The sequence below is a fragment of the Eschrichtius robustus genome, chromosome 15, assembly GCF_028021215.1.
Source record: "Eschrichtius robustus isolate mEscRob2 chromosome 15, mEscRob2.pri, whole genome shotgun sequence".
NCBI classification, from domain to species: Eukaryota; Metazoa; Chordata; class Mammalia; order Artiodactyla; family Eschrichtiidae; genus Eschrichtius; species Eschrichtius robustus.
Window position 1 is genome coordinate 23,757,973 of NC_090838.1, and position 18,875 is coordinate 23,776,847.

The following is an 18,875-nucleotide window of genomic DNA, read 5'->3' on the forward strand; positions in this document are numbered from 1 at the left end:
TATTTTAATGTTTGATTGTTTATTTATTTTTAAATTTACATACGGTAAAATGTCCCCATTTTGGCATACATTTCTAGAAGTCTTGACAAATGCCACAAGCTTAAAAGCCTTATTTCCCAAGTAAACCTTCCTATTAGGTTTGATGGTTCATCAGACCCAGGGATATTGCACATATATACAAAACAATCATACAAGTATTTAAGCAGCACCATTCAGAGGGACATTTAGGACCATCTTAGGCCTATGATAAAAGTGAACTAGGCTAGAATCTCTATGAGGGGCAGGAGCAAAGAGCTTGGCAAACTGTAGACACCCATTGGATGAGTGGATGTACGATAGATAGATAGATGGTAGATTAGATAGATAGATAGATAAAAGTGACATTTATCATCTTCTCTACCTTGGGTTGGATAAATTAGACTCATCAATGATTGCTTTATCATGTGACCTAGTTTACACTTCGGCCATAAAAAGGATGAAATACAAACTAGGAAGGTAATTTGAGTCATAAGAAACATCTGGGGAGTCCAGGATTTTGTGGAGTTGGTGTCACACAGTGGGATTCTTGGAGAATTTGGGATGTTCAGGAAACAGTCAGAGTGTTCTCAGATTTCAAGAGGGGGATGATACCACATTAGTGTTACAAAAAATTCCATCAACTTTTTCCATAAGAAAAATTCCAACGTGAAAGAGACTCAGGGTAGCGTGGGTACTCAGGAAAAGCTCTGAGATAGAAGCAGGGACTGAGCTGGGCCTTGCAAGCTAGAGCAGGTAGAATCTAGGGAGACAGGTTCAAGGGAAGGAAAAACAAATTAATTGTGGACAAAATGGAATGAGAAAGAAGGAAACATGGGGGAAGGAGGAGGTATGTAAAACAGAAAGGGTATTTACCAGAGGGAGTCCTTGTTCTTTGGGTGGCTTCGACACTGTTGGTGACTCCCACATGTAAAATTCTTTACACCTTTGGTTTCTGTGGCTATTCCACCTTCTGGTTCTCCTCCTACCTTTCCTATTCATCTCTGACTGTTTGTCATGCTCCTCTTCTTCTGTTTACTTCTTAAATGTAACTTTCTGGATCCCTTCTGGGTCTTCATCCTCCAATCACAGCCTCAACCATAGCCTATGCTAATAATTCTCTATCACACCTCTCTCCTCAAAGCCAAGACATGGATTTACAACTCTCTACTGGCCTTCTTCACTTGCATATCCTGCAAGCACTTCAAATGTAACTTGTTCAACAAAGATCTCACCATCTTCTCCTCTCCCTCTAGAGGTCGTGGTCACCATCTCTCCTTGCCAAATGTTTCTCCTCCTCCCTACTCTGATAATGGAATCTCCATCTACTCAATTACTCAAGCTGGACTCTCTCACATGGGCAACCAAGTCATTCTCACCTTATAGCCAGAATCTCTCCCAGGTTCCCTCCTGCCCTTCCTTTTCCAACCTATGCTTCACACGTAAGAGCATATCTAAACCCTTAGTACACCCAGAAGTAACTGTTTCTCCAGGCTCATCTCTCCCAGACCATCTTTACCCTGTGTCACTGGGCTTGACCTATTCCTGGACACCCCTTTGCACATTCATTCCCTCTGCCTGGAAAGCCCTTCTCACTGATCTCAGTGGTGCCTGGGGTCCAAGGCCCAGCTCAGCAGTCCCTGTCTCCAGAACATCTGCCTTCCTAAGTCCTCCGCAGAACTGTCTTTCCCTCCCTGTGTTTCAGGGATCTTTGACCACGCCTCTGTTACTGCACCTGTCATACAGCAGGCATGTCTGCCTCTTCCTCAAGAGCTCCTTGTACTATTTGTATTTGTCATGGCCATGACTAGAGCAGAGCCAGGCATACAGTTGGTGCTCAAAGAATGTTTATATCCATTATCCCATTCTCTGGGACACTAAGGGGGAAATGATGCAGGCAGATAGGTAGGGATGCAGAAACAACCCTCAGGAGGAGGTTGCTCAAGATTGGAGCAAACTTTAGGGAGCCACCTGCCCAGGTGTGAGAGCTGAGACCATGTTAACAGGAGAAAGAACACAAGGCCAGGAGACCACACAACCCTGAGTGATCCTTTCCACATTGTCCATCTGCTGGTCTGTCTCTGTCTCTGTTCCCCCATTCATCTCTCTCTTTCCCTTTTGTCAATTCCTTTCCCTGTCTGTCTCTGACAGTCATTTTAAATGGATCTCTTTTGACTTGTTTTTCTTGCTTTTGTGTCAGTTAATCATTCTTTTATTATCTTTTAATCTGACTTGTTTCCTTTCTGTTTCTCCTCACTCAGCCTGCCATTAACATAGAGATAAATTGTTGGTATTTATTGAGTGGGTCTACATGTCTTTATTTTAAAGGCAAGGAATGTGATCAAGGGGAGCATTTTAAACAAGTATCTCCTTGAAACACCTAAGCCAACTGCTTTTCACTTGATTTCCACAGACTGAGTTCATTGGTTCCCAGCAGGTCACTGGTCCTCAGGGTAACAGATGTTCCCTGCTCTTGGTCTTGTATGACGGCTGGCACTGCTGTCCCCTTTGGGACTCAGCCTTTTAGGTGAATAAGTGCAGAGCCTTGTGCTTACCATGTTGTAGATAAAAATACAGAGGCACGGGCTAGGAATGAACTTGACTTCCCAGCTCAGTGGAGCAGGGCTGGGAAGAGAACACAAAAAGGCCTGGCCAATCAGGGCAGAGGAATTGGTAAGAAAGCTTTCAGCCCTGACAATGGTCCACAAGGGATGCTCCCTTGTGGAGCTGCTTTTCACTGACACCAGGCTTTTGAGGGCAGAATGGCAGATCACGGCCAGCCACATTAAATATGTAATTTCAGAAATGTGATCAAACTGACTTCCTGCCAGAGCTATGAAGCAAATCCCACGGGGGGCTGGAGGACCTATTTGTTTTCCATTTTTGATTCTGTGGTAGGTTGATTTTTTTTTTTTTTTGAGAGAGACAGATTTAATTTACCCAGTCTTTTCAATCAAAGAAATTGATACATTAACAAGACTGGTGATGGTGGTAGCAGCAGCTGGGGAAGTAATTAAAAAGTCTAATCTTTCTTTGTTTCCAAAAGCACCAGTCCCTAAATTGGATGGGTCCCAATGGGCTTGAAAGCAGACAAAGTTTTAATAGAACTTTTATTTAAAGTCCAACACTGGCTTTGTTGTGCCCTGATGCTGAGATTTTGGGAGGAATCTTTCTTTTCCAGGATTCAATGTTCTGGACATTGGAGGACTGGAGGGATGAAGGATTACATTAGTTTACTAGGGCTGTCACAACAAAGCACTACAAAATAGGTGGCTTCAAATAGCAGAAATTTATTCTCTCACAGTTTTGGAGGCCAGAAGTCTGAAATCAAGACGTTAACAGGACCATGCTCTGATGGCTCTAGGAGAGAATCTGTCCCATGCCTTTCCCTAGCTTTTGGTGGTTGCTGGCAATCCTTGGCATTCCTTGGCTTGAAGATGCATCATTCTAATCTCTGCCTCCATTTTTACATGGTGTTCATCCTGTGTGTCATGTCTGTATCTCTGTTTTCTCTTCTTATAAGGACATCAGTTATATTGGATTAGGGCCCACTCTAATCCAGTATGGACTCAACTTAATTGCATCTACAAAGACCCTATTTTAAAATAAGGCCACATTCATGGACACTAGGGGTATACTGAACCCATAGCAGGGACCAGAGTTTATGGTAGGGAAGGCAAGACTGCCCATGGTGCCTGGGGAGGCCTACATCCATGTCTAGAAAGAGGTGAATTACCTGGCCTACTTGGGATAGTCTCAATTTGGGGACATCAAGCCTTGGTCCTATAGCTGCCCACATCTTGGATATCAAATTGGTCATTCAGTCCAAATACCAGGTTGTCCAGGAAATGAGAGCCCTCTCCATAGAGTGGGGACTTCATCTTTGAATTAACTTTTTGATGTGGTAGAAAGAGCACTAGACTTGAAGTCAGAAAATCTGGGTTCAGTCTTCTCTAATGCTCATCAGCTCCATAACTTGGGAGCACGGTTAATAAATGTCTTCAGCCCTCAATTTACATTTCTATAAAAGTGGGATATAAAATAATTTTCACCCACCACAATTTTATGACAAGCTGAAGTGAGAAAGGGGGGCGTGGAAGAGTTTTGCAAAGTATCAAACTTTTTTTTTTTTCAATAAATGAAAATCCTCTTTCTCTGCCTCATCTGGGTAGAAACTTTGGTTATTCTGCTTTAAAAGGTGATCTGATTCTTCACACACCCAGAGTAGGCAAACATGAATTAAAGGTGGGCAGGATATCATCTGCTTCTGTGGCTCTAGAACTCAAGGTGATTAAAACCCCCAGTGGCCTCAATCTCTTAGCTACCTGCAGTTACCAAATAAAACAGGTTTTTATCTGGGTAGGGAGTTGGGGTCCAATCCTTTAGCCAAGCCTATAAATAAGTCTTAAGGCATCAGAGCTGGATAATAAAAGGAAAAAAATTCTTTCTTTAGATGTCCCCCCCAGCTTCTTCAAAGCCTTGGGGAAAGAATGTGCAGCTCTGCTTGTTGATGACGCAATTAGCAGGCTCCCATCATTCAAGACTAGAGACAAGAAAGAGCTGGAGGGCTTCCCTGGTGGCACAGTGGTTAAGAATCTGCCTGCCAATGCAGGGGACACAGGTTCGAGCCCTGGTCCAGGAAGATCCTACATGCCGCGGAGCAAGTAAGTCCGTGCGCCACAGTTACTGAGCCTGCACTCTAGAGCCCGTGAGCCACAACTACTGAGCCCATGTGCCACGACTACTGAAGCCCACGCGCCTAGAGCCAGTGGTCCACAACAAGAGAAGCCACTGCAATGAGAAGCCCGCGCACCACAACAAAGAGTAGCCCCGGCTCGCCGCAACTAGAAAAAGCCCACGCGCAGCAACAAAGACCCAATGCAGCCAAAAAATAAATAAATAAGTATATTTAAAAAAAAAAAGAAAGAGCTGGAATCTGATACCAAATGCCATTGAAGAAAATATATTTTACACAACATAAAAGGCCCCAACGTAAATTAGAAGAAATATGGGAAGACTTCAAAAAGGTAGGTCAAACTTTTTCCTCAAGCAGATAATTACAGACTGGGGTGAGTAAATCTTATTAGCCTCTCTCCACCTCGTCTCTTCTCATAAAACACCCTTGAAAAGAAAGCCATACTCAATTCAGGACTGGACAAGCTTGCCTGAGAGGGATGGCCCGCCACTGTCTATCATGATGCCTGTGGTCGGGTTGTTGATGCCTACCCTGCCGCCCTCTCCTACCTCCCCCTCCAGACGTCCCCTCCCACCTCCACCCCAGAACGCAGGTGAAGACAGCCAGCCAGGCACCAAGCTCCACCACTCAGGGCCCGCATCGACTTGCTGAGTCTTGGTTACTTCTCACTGTCTGAAGAACTATCCCTTCAGGCAGCAATTTTCCAGTCAAATTTCTCTGCCCAAGTTTGAGGTCTTAAAATTAATGAAGTTGTTAACATTTCTTAAAATGTCTTTCGCGGCAGTTGAAAGGTGTGGATTTATCACCAGTGAGCCTGCTGGCCTCTTTGGTTCATAGAGAGATATGCGCTGAGTCCCGCAAACATCTTTAAGAGAACAGGAGTCTCAGTCTTCAGTCTGCTCTGCTGTGTGTCTCAGGACTAGTCTTCAACCTCAGTGCCCCAGAGGTGCTCTTTGTGGCAATGGGCTGAGCTCCCTACAGGATTGTTTCTCTGGACAATAAGCTCTGAGAGAGCAGGAGCAAGTCTCACTTATGTTTGTGTTTGTATCACCTCTAACATTTGGCACTGGACCAGGCACACACCGGTGGTGGTGGGGACAGGTGGGTCCTTATGAGTCTCAGCTGAATTAAATATAGGAAGAGATGAAAAGGCTCTGAGATTACCACTGCACCCAGTCAAGGAGCCACCAACCAAGAATCATCTATTCTCACCCTGTGAATCAGTAGCAATGATGGTGCTGACTTTGGCACCCTCACTGAGCATTTCGGCAAGGCCTGACCAATGGTTTGGGTTCCCTCCTCTGCCAAGAAGGGAAATCATGAGGCTTCTAGGCTAAAATGAGCATTTGAAAGGAATCCTAGGAGTCTTGCATATCTATTCTTTTGCCCAAGGAGCATGCCACCCCACCCTCATTTTATACATGAGATAGGTGAGGCCCAGGGAGAGGAAGCAGGTGTATCAGAGCCAAGCAGTGGGCATGTAGCGGTTTAAATAAGCTCCGGTGGTTTTCTCCTTTCAACCTGAAATCTCTTTCTAGATGTTTCAGAGAGAACAAATGCAATGTCCTCTGTGTCATGCAGGAGGCAGACTGGCCTGTTTTGGACATTCTGCATTTTATAGAAGTTGTGGAGATGCTGAATGACTTTGAGAGCAAATTCAAACAACGTTATCCAAAGACTGGTTCTATCACAAATCTGGTTTTACAAAGCAATAACAGTATAAAGGACCAGATTTCAATTATTTATAAACACCTGCCCTTATCCTAAGATGATACTCAGTGTCTGGCTTAAATAAAATCAAGCAGTAATTCTTATCTGGAATCTCCTGACAGCTACTGATCTTCCCCTGCAACCGGGGAGGCTTAGCAGTATAGCAGGAAACATCCCAGCAGAGTACAATTCTAAACTGCCCTAGGGTTTTTCATGCATTTATTTTTTAAAGTTTGAAATGAAGGTACAATTAATATGAACCAAGACTCACTGCTCTACGAAGGAGGGACACTAGCAGGTGGAAGGTCTGTTAGGTGCACTTTAAAAAGCTCAGGCCCAGGGGCAGAGACTGAGTGGCAGGAATAGGTAAATATGCCCAGGAGGGAATCTAGAACTCAGTGTATACCAGGTTCATAAATACTTAGTTGAATCAGGCCTGATGAGTAAGTTCCATCCCTGAAGGCCTCTGCATTCATTTATCATGCACAAGCCTCTATGAGTTTCTTCTATGTGATGGGATAAAGTGGGGAGCAAACACAGATTTGTGCCTGCCCTCATGGGGTTCACCCTAGAGGAGTTCAAGAGAAGAAAAAAATGTCCAAGTTGAAATACATCAGCTCTCCTCCAAACCTTCCCTTTCCTCTGCAGAGGCCCAGCTCCTGTGAGCTATTAGGATGAACATGGAGGATGAGGAATGCTACACCATGTAAATATGGCCTCACCCTAGCAGTCTGCGTAGGTAGCTCCCTAGGAGAAAAAGTGAAGGGAAGAATTCTGCTTTTGTAGTTAGAAAATCCACTTTGTATGATCTTATTATGCTCAATTTCTGCATCTGTAAAAATGGAATGGGACTTGGCCTCCTTACCTCTGAGGTTGTTGCAGAATCAAATGAACTGAAATAATACCTAGGAACACGTCTGGGTACTTTTAAGGAGGTACCTAAACGTAAGGAAATCACTTGAGGGGCCCCAGAAGACCCTCATAATAACAATCCTCTCTTCAAGAGATCACTATTAGAAACACTCATGGGTTAGAACCCTGTATCTAGAAAGCTACAGTCAAAATTCAAATAAGCATTACATCTAATGACTGGTAAGGGGATGTCAGGAATACCACACACATAAAGGCTGGGGGGATGAGATATGGCAGCGACAAAGCCCTTGGCTTCCTCCAGGATACATAAGGCAGCTGTCAGTCTGGAGAAGCCAGTCCTGGGGGGAATGGTCTTAAGTTGGGTGTCAATGGAGACTAAGGGTAGAGAAAGACTTCCTCCCCGACAAGCCATACATCACAAGCTGAAACTCACAGCTTCTTTAATTATGAGATGGTGACAGTACATCACAAATAACTATCAAAATATACTTACCATATCGGCTACGATGAGACAGGAAAGGGAAGGAATCTTTCATTATCCAGGTCAGATTCCAGGCAAAAGAATCAGGAGGAAGAGAAGGCAGGTTTGTTGGTGACTCCAAGGAGCTCTGACGGGAACCTAAAAAGACAAAGAGAACACTGATCTTTGCCCTTGGGATGTGTCTTTTAGCTGTCACTCATATTGCTTATAAAAGAAAATTCATAAAAGGCTTTCATGACATCAGTTGGAAAATGAGGGGAAAAAAGACTGAGTCACGAGTAGGTTGAATTGACCTCAGTACCTCACTGCACATTTTCTACCAAGGGCAGCCAGATCGAAGAAGTCTGAATCTTGTGACCTAGGCCATGCCAAACATCTCTGGGAGACGAACTAGAAGCCAGGCTACTTAATGGCTTGGTCTAATAGCTCTATCCAAAGTCTATTCTGCTTATAAGAATTTGTGCAACTTTACAGAGAACTTTAATTCATCTCATTTAAATAATGCCTCCACTCTACTTTATGTTCCGACTTGTAACTTCATCTAATGTTGTTTGCTTGGGTTATTGCCTTATCAATGAGAGTGTTGAAACTGCACTCAGAAGTTATGAGTTTTGACAATTGTGTTATTTTCAGGAAAAAAAAAAAAAAAAAGCTAGGTGATGAGTTTTCCCATAACTAAGAGCCCAGGGAGCCACAAAGGATTAATGTTTCTGATTTGCATGAGAGAAAGAAGGGTTGAGAGAAAAGGAGCAAAAGCAGCATTGTTCCTTTGCTTAACAGTACCTCAAGTGGGTTTTGTGGGGTGAAAAGTAATTATAATATATCTACAAATCAAATGAACACAGGCTGCATGCTCTTATGCAGTTCTTCCCAGAAATCCCCAACTCAATCACTATTTGCTAACGTTTTAAGGCAGGCAAAGCTTTTTCTGTTAAAAAAAATAGAATCAGTTTGAGAACCAGTTCTGTTTAGGAGATAGACACATAGCAAGACTGAGTGTGGGGAGGAGGCAAGGAAGGGAACTAGAATTTCTTCTGCAGCTTCCATGGGCGAGGCACCATGCTGGGCTCTTAACCCACATAATTTCGCAGTGACCCTCTGAGATAAGCATTATCATCCCTGTTTCACATATGCAACAACTGAGGCTCAGAGGGGCAAATGATGGAATCTGAAACTGAAGCCAGTTTTGCCTGGCCTCAGGAGGCCATGCTATACCATGGGTGGGCTGGTTTGCTACTCAAACAGTAATTGTTAAACCACCTAGACTGATTTCACAAAGAGGAAGAGGAGGAAGAAGAGAAAGAATAAAAGGAAGCAACAGTAGCAGTAGCATTTTTTTAGCCTATTTGCTTTGTAGATTCTTCCACATCACCTCCAGCACACAACCCTCCTTCAACCCTCTTTTAGTATCAATCCCTCTTCGCACACTTTAAGGAAATAACTGCCCTGAGTGGCCACAGCAGACTTTTGTTTCCAGACCGCTCCACTGTTTTATTTACAGGTGCTGCCTTTGGGTAAAGCCCACTTGTTCCTGCCACTAGAACAGAATGGGCATTCTATGTTCTCCTTCCTAAAAGAAACACTCTTCTTTCTGCCTTCCAAAGATTGGAGTTGGAAGTGCTGGCTTCTGAGTACCTAGAAAAGAGTTTTTGACTTTTCTCCCACATCTGATCTAAAGAGATAAGAATTGAATTGGTTAGTACCCAGATACATCGTTTGCAGCATTTCTCCAAAATGGCTTAGAGGAATGCACTGAAAGGGGTCAGAAATTATGTTAGTAAGTTTCAGAGAGCAGCCATCTCATTTCACCCTCACATCAACTCTGTTTTATAGATGGGCAATGGGGCTGAGAGAAGTGAGGTCCAAGACCACACACGTCTACTTAGGAGCAGGCTTGAGTTTATTAGACTTTTAAATAATTAATAATATTAATTGAGCACACATGGACCAGCCATTGTGCTAAGTGCTTTAAGTGTGTGATTACATTCACTTCTTAAAACAACCTTGTGAATAAGTATCAATACTATTATTGGGCCTTATTTTGAGCCCAGGGAAACTGAGGCTGAGAGAGCTTGGATGCCCTAACTGTGGCCACATGGCCAGCAGGTAGGAGACCAGAGTCAACAGACCAGATTGGCCTGATGCTATAGCCCATGCTCCTTCAAGGGTGCTTCATGGACCCCCACAAACTACTGCATGGTGCTTCTCAGTTCTCTACAGGGCCCTTCAGCATCCCCACGGGTCAATGGCTAAGGTCAGAGATCAGAGTATGCTCCAGAATGGGGCAACGGTGTGAGGGGTGTGAGAAGGCTCTGACAACCAACTCCTTGCAATAACCCCCATGTGATTAAAAATTGGCATCTCCATGTCTGCGTCATCAACATAGTTCAAATTTTAAGTAATTTTGAAGCAACAGGAAGACCAAGTCTAGGCAATATTTCCCTGTTTCAGAATGATGTCATTTTTCTTAGCCATACAGTTTGGGAATGATATTAACTTCTTCCTGGATGTGAAGCACCAAGTGGATGGGGCTAGACTTCAGGAAGCACTTATGAATCTGTGAGTGGGCACAGAGTGGCAGATGACTTTTAATATGGATAAGGGCCAGGTTATATATTCAGGGGGAAAAAATATCTGAAATCATTCAAAAGGAAGGGCTCTGAGGGCTGAGTCATGGCCCAGCAAGGAGCCATGGGCATCACTGTGGGTCATTCCTAAAGACATAAGCTTAAACCATTTTATATCCAAAAATGCCAATAAATAGTTGGGCACCTTCAAAGTTAAATACTGAAGAGAAAGCAAGCATTTTCATCCCGCCCGTACAGGAACTCCCAGAATTTCTGCTGGTAGGTTGGGTTCACATGGTCCTCAGAGGGAAGTGGATAGTGGTTTGCTGGATCAGGCTGGGAGAGCTAATGGAGGGGTCAGCCAAGAGGGTGAGCCTCCTCACCTGAGAAGGTGAGGACCGAGAAAGACACAGTCTACATGAATGAGGTTGTTTGCCCAAATCAGAAGCACTGACACAGAAATGCGTTCTAATTAAAGTTAATAGAATATGCATACATTTAGAATAGAAAGAAGAAAGTACTGCATTTAAGTGCAGGGAAGAGGCTCTCTGCTCCCTTCACACTCCATCTTCACTACCTACCCCCCATCCTCAGCCCTGGTGGGAATGGGGGTTTCCAGCATAGAGGAAAGCTATGCCATAAGAAGCAATCCATTTAAGCAAGAAAAAAACTTGGCTCTTTGGTGCTTCCCTCTGAGAACGTGAGGATCAGAGTAAAATGGGTCTCACCAGCACAGACTTATGGGGTGAAGGTGTGAATTAAGACCCGCTGGCTCAAGTAGAGTGTATCTTGGAATCTGGGGGACAGAGGCAGAAAGGAAAGGAGAGGGGAAAGTAGGAGCAAGAGCTTCCAGGTGCCCAAGTGATGGCCAAGACCACCTGAGAGAAAAGTAAAGAAATGTACTCTGGACTGAGGGCATTACTGATTGGTTACAGATAAGATTTTATGTTTTATGTTTTTCCTTTGGGGTGAGGGAGATGGAGATGATATCCTGAGCCCTTTTCCAGGCACCACAGGGTGTCTAGGCAGAATGAAACCCCCAACCTCTTGACACAGCTTTTTCCACTGTGCACCACCCCCCTTGCATCCTCAGCTTAGATTCCAGTGTTCATCACTATCACAATTCCACTGTAATAATTCCCTTGCAAGCAACCGCAACTCACTTCCTTCTTTTGTCCTTCACAATTGTCCTGAGCAGCTGAATGTGGTGGTAGGAGTGGAGGGGAGCAAAAGGGGAGGAGGAGTACACCAGAGGCTGACAAGTCTCACTTTAAAATCATGACAACAAACCTCAAGAGGACCCTCAGGACTGCCCAGGAATCCTTCTGAATTTGCTAATGGGCTCAATTCACCCTCCCTCTCTCTAGACCCACTCCTTCCAAGTTTCTCTTACCCTTCAAGCTTCCAATCCTCCACCCCCATTCCTCTACTTTCTCAGCTAGTGAACTTGTTTCTTGTTTCATTGAAAAAAGAGAACCAAATCTACCAACTTACAGGTATCAGTACCTATATATGCTACCTTCTGTCCTGTTGCAACAGATATGCTGTCTACACTCCTAAGCAGTGGCAGCCTCTCCACTTCGGTGCTAATCTCATCACTTCCCAAGAAATCAGCTGTTGCAATAGTCTGCCCTTTCTCTTGCATCAACAATTTCTGCCCTCTTCCAAGTCAATCTCATCTGCAGCAAACATACACCATCTTAAAAAAAGAAAAGAAAAAACTTCCTTGACCTTCACACTCTTCTTCAGCCATCATCCAATTACTTGCTCTCCTTCACAGCTAAATACCTTAAAAAGATTTGCCTATGCTTCTGTCTGTAGTTTTCCCCTCTCATTTTCTCTTTTCTTTTAATTTTTTTTTAATTTTTATTTTATTTATTTATTTTTGGCTGCATTGGGCCTTCGTTGCTGCACGTGGGCCTTCTCTAGTTGCAGTGAGTGGGGGCTACTCTTTGTTGCGGTGCACGTGCTTCTCATTGCGGTGGCTGCTCTTGTTGCGGAGCACGGGCTCTAGTCGTGTGGGCTTCAGTAGTGTGGCACACAGGCTCAGTAGTTGTGGCTCACAGGCTCTAGAGTGCAGGCTCAGTAGTTGTGGCACACGGGATTATTTGCTCTGCGGCATGTGGGATCTTCACAGACCAGGGATCGAACCTGTGTCCCCGGCATTGGCAGGCAGATTCTTATCCACTGTGCCACCAGGGAAGCCCATCCTCTCTCATTTTCTTTTAAACTCAATTAAATCAGGATTGTCTCCACTACTCCAGGTCAAGGTCACCAAAGACCCCAAGTTGCATACACAATGAATGAGTCTTGGTCCTTCTCTTACTAGACCTCTCAGCAGCATTGGACCTCGCCAATCCTCCCTGCTTCTTGGATTCTTAACATCTCTGTGACCACATGGTCCTTGGTTGCCATAGTTCTTGCCTCCTAGTTCGGTGGCAGGTCCTCTCTACTCTTCTTTGCTAGATCCTCCTCATTTTCCAGGCTGTACAAAAGGAACATTCTCCACTTCCCAGCAGTAACTGCCCAGGAGATTTCATGGCTGAATATTGTATTTCATCGCAGTGGTTTTAACCAGCTGACAGTGATCAATGACCATGAATTTCAAGTGACCCCAGGACACCAGACCCTTTCTGAACTTCACTAAAGTCTCTTAACCAATGAACAAGGGACTTGTTTTAACCAAGCGTGTTCAGACTTATGAATTCATTCTCTCCTGTGCAAAGTGCTGATTTTCAATTCTGAATTAGTATGACCACCATGTAACCCTCTTCCTAAGGCTTTAAAAACTCTGACTTTTATTCCTTAGAGAACTACTCAGTGAATTTCTTGCCTGACATGTAAATAAGCTCAGCTTTTTTTTTCTTTTTAAAAAACTTGATGGGGGAGGGAATCTCTGTTTTATTATTTGACAGTTGTTAAAAGTTGGGTAACTTGGGACATTTCTCCATCTAAACTCACTCCCAAAAATGATCTCATCCAGTTTCAAAGCTTTAAATATCATCTATATATTAATATTACTAAATTTATATCTCCAGGCCCAACCTCTTCCCTGAACAGCAGAATGTATGTCCAACTGCCAGTTTGAAATCTCCATCTTATTCCTGGGTAAGTATCACAAACTTAACACATGCAAAAATAAAAACTTGATGTCCCTCCACTGAAACCCCAGGTGTTCCCTATTTCAGATAGTGATGACAAAACTCTCCTGGTTACTTGGGCCAAAACCAAGGAGGAATCCTTGACTTCTTTTTCCCACACCGCACATCAGTTCATCAACCAATCTTGATGACTCTACCTGCATTTTGTCCCTCTCTTCTCTCCCCACATCACCTCTTACCCTGACAACTGCTATAGGCTCCCAGCTGGTTCCCTGCTTCTACTATTGCTCACCTTCAGTGTGCTCTCCACGCAGCAGTCAGACTGACACTCCAGCCCTGAAATAGCATTCACATTTCTTGCCATAGCCTAGCCCTTTAAGGCCCCACATGATCTGGCCCCTGGTTCTCTCTCTGACTTCATTTCCAAACATTTTTCCCTTGATCATGGAGCTCCAGCCCCACAGGCCTCCTTGCTATTCTTTTTTTTTTTTTTAAAGAAATTCACGTTCATTTATTTATTTATTTATTTATTTATTTATTTATTTATTTATGACTGTGTTGAGTCTTCGTTTCTGTGCAAGGGCTTTCTCTAGTTGCAGCAAGTGGGGACCACTCTTCATCGCGGTGCGCAGGCCTCTCACCATCGCGGCCTCTCTTGTTGCGGAGCACAGGCTCCAGACGCGCAGGCTCAGTAATTGTGGCTCACGGGCCCAGTTGCTCCGTGGCATGTGGGATCTTCCCAGACCAGGGCTCGAACCCGTGTCCCCTGCATTGGCAGGCAGATTCTCAACCGCTGCGCCACCAGGGAAGCCCCTCCTTGCTATTCTTAAACTTGCCAAGCACACTCCCATCTCAGGGCCTTTGCACTGGTGGGTCTCTCAGCCTAAAAATCTCCTCTCCCCTAGAGGTACAAGGTCATTCCCTCTCTCCATCCAGGTCTCTGCCCAAATGTCACCTCCTCAGAGACAGCTTCCTGATCATCCTATAGGAAAATAGCACACCCCATTAACCACTCTCTATCACCTTGACCTGCATTTATTATTGCTTATATTTATATTCATCTGTTTATTGTGTCTCTCCTGCATTAGTCACTGCTATGTCCCCATGCCTGGCACATAGTAGGCACTCAATAAATATTTGTCAAATAATGAAACCAGAGCCTTTGAGAAAATCATTAGCTCTGGTACTTATTAGCTGTTTAACTCAGGCTAATCACATACTCTGTGAAACCTCAATGTCCTGAAAATGATGATAAAAACAAGAATAATGGATGCTTTAACAATTCTCAGGGTTTTGTATGGGCCAGATGAAATAATGCACACTTGATGTACTCTTCAAATATCAGTCATGCCACTCTTGAAATTTTATGCTTCTATTTCTGTTTCAGGATCCTAAATGAATGGGAGTCTTGGTTCCTTCCCTATCTGAGGATCTAGGATAAAATGTCCAAAAATCAGAAGTGCTCCAGAAGAGCTGCTTCTCTATTATTCACTAGTTAATTATTAACTCTGCCAACTGTCCACAATCTCTGCTACCCCAATTTCAGCCAATTGGCAATGTCTCTATTTTCAGTGTTTATTTTTATGTCTCACTGTGTGTCTGTTTTTTTCGAAGTCAATGTACATAATATAGTGAATATATCATAGTTGCATCGGCATAAATAATAAAGAGCTATGCGTGTGTGATGGTTATTTACATGAATGCCCTGGGTTCACTAGCAAGCATGTTTTACAAACCTCCATCAACAAAATGTAAAAATGCTTCTCTTCTAAACGCTCCTTGGAACTGCTCCTGTCTTGCCTTGCACACATTTTACTTATTTATTTTCCTCTCAACAATAAAACAATCAGTGACAGTCTGCTAGTTTTTCCCCCTTATTTGAAAACACACTTAATAATGCATTCTTTTACAATGATTTTGTGTCACACGAAGCAAAGCTTAATGTGACCAAATAAATAGCCATCCAGATGTCAAACAGCAGTGAGCGGGCACAGCAAGGCCCGGTGCACAGGAGAGGCCTCCTGCCTGGGATTGGCAGCCCAGGGAAACAGTTTCAGTATTCACGGGGCTGAGCCCACACCTGTGCAGCCAAAGAAACCTTCTCAGTGAATTTACATGACTACTAGTCAGCGGTGATGTTGGAGTTGTGACAGGCAGTTCATTTAGTCTGAAAAACAGAGATGTGATTTTCAGACCGTCGAGGGAGAATTAGCAGATGTGTCCTTTGTCCTAAACACACAGACCTCCCCACATGTTCTCCAGGCCTGGAAATTGAGGGGGCTGAACTAGCGGTTCACTAAGCTCTTCTCCAGTTCACATAGTCAATTCTCGCGGAGTTTGCTTTCACATTTCCTTCCAGCTGGCTCATTCAGAGAGGAGCTATTAGTGTCAGGGCGGAATTTGAATGGGAACTAAAAGGCCCCCACTCCACCTCACCTTTCACTAAACCCCACTCCCCCCTGCCAGGAAGGTTTGTGCTCTTTCTTGGTAGCTCAAGTCCTGAAGCAAAAATTATTATTTCTCATAATGTTCTCTTGTACCATTGAAAGGCACAGTTTCAACACATGTTCCTTGCCTCTCCCCGATCCCAAAAGGACCTGTGTATAACTACTGAGTTCATTCAGCGGTGAACCCCATCTGTCAGTCAATAAAAGCAGGCATTCCTTCCCAAGGCATGGCATTAAGGAATATTGATGCAACACAAAGGAAACTGTCAGCATGGTTCTAGCTCTTGGGGATTGGTTACCTGCAGGGTATGTTAGACCCAAACGAGAAAGGGAATCACAAAGAGGCTGCTGCAGAAATGGCTAAAATGTGTAAATTTGAAGCCATCACACTTTGGCCACTACCTGCTTTTTCGTCCTTATTTCCCACTCAGAATCCTTTCACATTCTGTGGTCTCCGTTACACGTAAGTCTCCAATCTTTTGCCCAAGCTGATCTCTGCCTAGAACATCCTTCTTGACGTGCTGCTTTCCTAAATTCTACCCTTTCTTAAAGGCCAAAACCGAATCCTTCCTTCTCCAAGGTTCCCCATCTTTCCTGAGCTGCAGCCCCATCAAAGCAGTTGAGCTGGGATCTGGAGTGGCCCAGAGCAAAACTTGACTGGGCCTTCCTCCTCCTTAACCATTACAGCTTATTGCCACCTAGGCAGGTGCCATTAGACCATTTATCAAACAGGCTGTTCAAACTACCTTGGTTGTTTATGACAATGAAGTATAATAGTTTATTAATTTCATTCACAAGTCTCAAGCTCATAGATTTAGAAGAAATTAGCAAAAACTTTTCATGGAGGCTGTTGTTCTGTCTCATGTAGTACATGCTTCCCAAGGTCAGGGTCAGGGCCAGATCAGGGGCATAGACCCCAGGTAACCCCTGATACCATGTCTGTGTGGGCCATCAATGACTCATAATTCAAGGTCAAAGCCAGACAATGAAGGTAATATGACATTCAATGCTGCCCCTTTAGAGTTTGTGTCCCAAGTCACTATATTTTGACCTATCTAGAGATGACCTCAGTGTCCCAAGAAAGAGCTCCTGACTGGCCTGTGAGCCTGCAATGTCTCCTCTTGCCCTGGAATCCCTGCTCCAGGTGTGCTTGGTCACTGGTCCTACCTACCTAGGCCGGGTGGACTCACTGGCTTTCGGTAGTAGAGGAAGACTAATTGGCACTTGTACTAAGCCAAGAGCGCAACAAAGAAGGTATCAGTCTCCAGGTAGCCTGATGCTTCACACACACACACACACACACACACACACACACACACACACACACACACACACAAGCACTCCTCCCAGGCTGGGGTGCTTCCATCAGCAGGGCAACGTGACCCTGTGTTCTGGGTCCGTTTCTGTGGCTTGTTCATACTCTCTTTATGAAATTTACTCCACTGTGATCTCGAGCCTACCTTCTCCCCCCAAAATACACTGACTAGAATAATAATCAAAAGGAAGACTTTGAACTGCCACCAGGCCTTTCATTTTGTGATCTCAGAGAGCTTTACCAGGCACTAAATAACTAATGTACCACAAGCGACACAAAGCCCAGGCAGCCTAGGGAACCAGTCCCTCAATGAAGGACCCTTCTCTTTCCAAGTGAGGGAGTGCCTGTGGGGACAACTGCCCACCAGCAGGCCCAGTAGTCTCTGGCTGAGTTGGACAAGAAACTACAAACTATCCATAAACAATTAGTCTTCTCTTGACCTGATATTTCTAGTTAGGAAGTGACAGTTACAAGGGTGACCCCTGGGGAGGGCATGGCCCACTTACACTAGAAGACGTGATCTCCAGCGTAGAGGAGTGGATCCTAACTACTTACACAGTCACTGTGGTTTGACTTACTGATGCCTTTCAGAGCCTTTCACTCTCATAATGCTTACAATAGTCCGACTAGTTAACCCCTTTTACAGATGAGAAGATTGAAACTCAGAAAGCACAACTGCCCTACCCAAGGTCACATAGTGAGAATCATGATAAGACATTCGACTGAAGACCCTGATATATGGACCAACCAGAAATGCCACTCTTCAACACAGACCTCTTGGAGATGATGTTGATTGCCCTGGAGAACAGTGACAGTGTGTTAAATACAGAAGAAACACCGATCAGATTGCAGATGCCTGAAGCATTCTCCTAACTGAGGACGACAGAATCCTTTCAGGTCAACCAAGAAGGTGACCTAGAAACACACACCTTCAGTCAGGGCAGCTGGCTCTCCAGGGCCTCAAGCTCAGCCAGCACCGTTTCCATGACAACCACCAGGTCTGATGCTTGGCCTTGAAATGGGGCCTTGGCTGGTCCAGGGAAATGACGTTCGGGATGGGGAGATGGAGAGGGGCAGAATACTTTCTAGTAACTTCCAGCCCTTTCAATCCTTCTTTATCTACTTGTCACTCCTCTCGTTCCAGAAAAAAAAGAGTCTATCCTCCAGGAAACCACACTTTAAATACTACTTTGCTCAGAACAAAGACCTCTCAGCCATGGCTGGACACATTTCTAGAAACCGGAAGCAGAATGGTCAACAGGCTGCTGTGTTAGATAGAGACCTGGGTTCCTGGGAACAGAGATGTTACTGTGAGACCTTGGGTTAGCTACTTAACATTTTTGAAGCATTGTTTCTCTACCTTTAAAACTGAACTCATCCTGCTTTCCCATCCAACTTTAGGGATGCTCTGAGAATTAATGAGACAGTATATACAAAGCCCTCAGGCTCTTTTGAAGAAAGATACACTAGAAATCCTTGTGCTGTTACCAAAGGGCATTGTCATGATGATACATTTTAAAACATTCTTCACCTGTATTACTAAAATAAACTCAGCTTAAATTAAAACAGATAAGCCAATAACCTAATTTGCTTCTCCCTGTTCTGGTGCTGCATTTCCCTCTTGCTTCCATTCATCTTGCACTGTGAACAGCAGTGGTCAATGTTACCCT

General features: G+C 44.2%; 1 protein-coding gene across 1 annotated transcript in view; it reads right to left on the reverse strand.

Moving 5' to 3' along the window:
* The window catches only part of ALK (ALK receptor tyrosine kinase), a 730,695-nt gene that overhangs the window by 522,567 nt on the left and 189,253 nt on the right, over positions 1-18,875 (reverse strand). Inside the window, exon 3 of the mRNA XM_068564150.1 lies at positions 7,788-7,902. Within this exon, the coding sequence (XP_068420251.1) occupies positions 7,788-7,902 (115 nt within the window). The remainder of the gene's footprint in view (positions 1-7,787; positions 7,903-18,875) is intronic.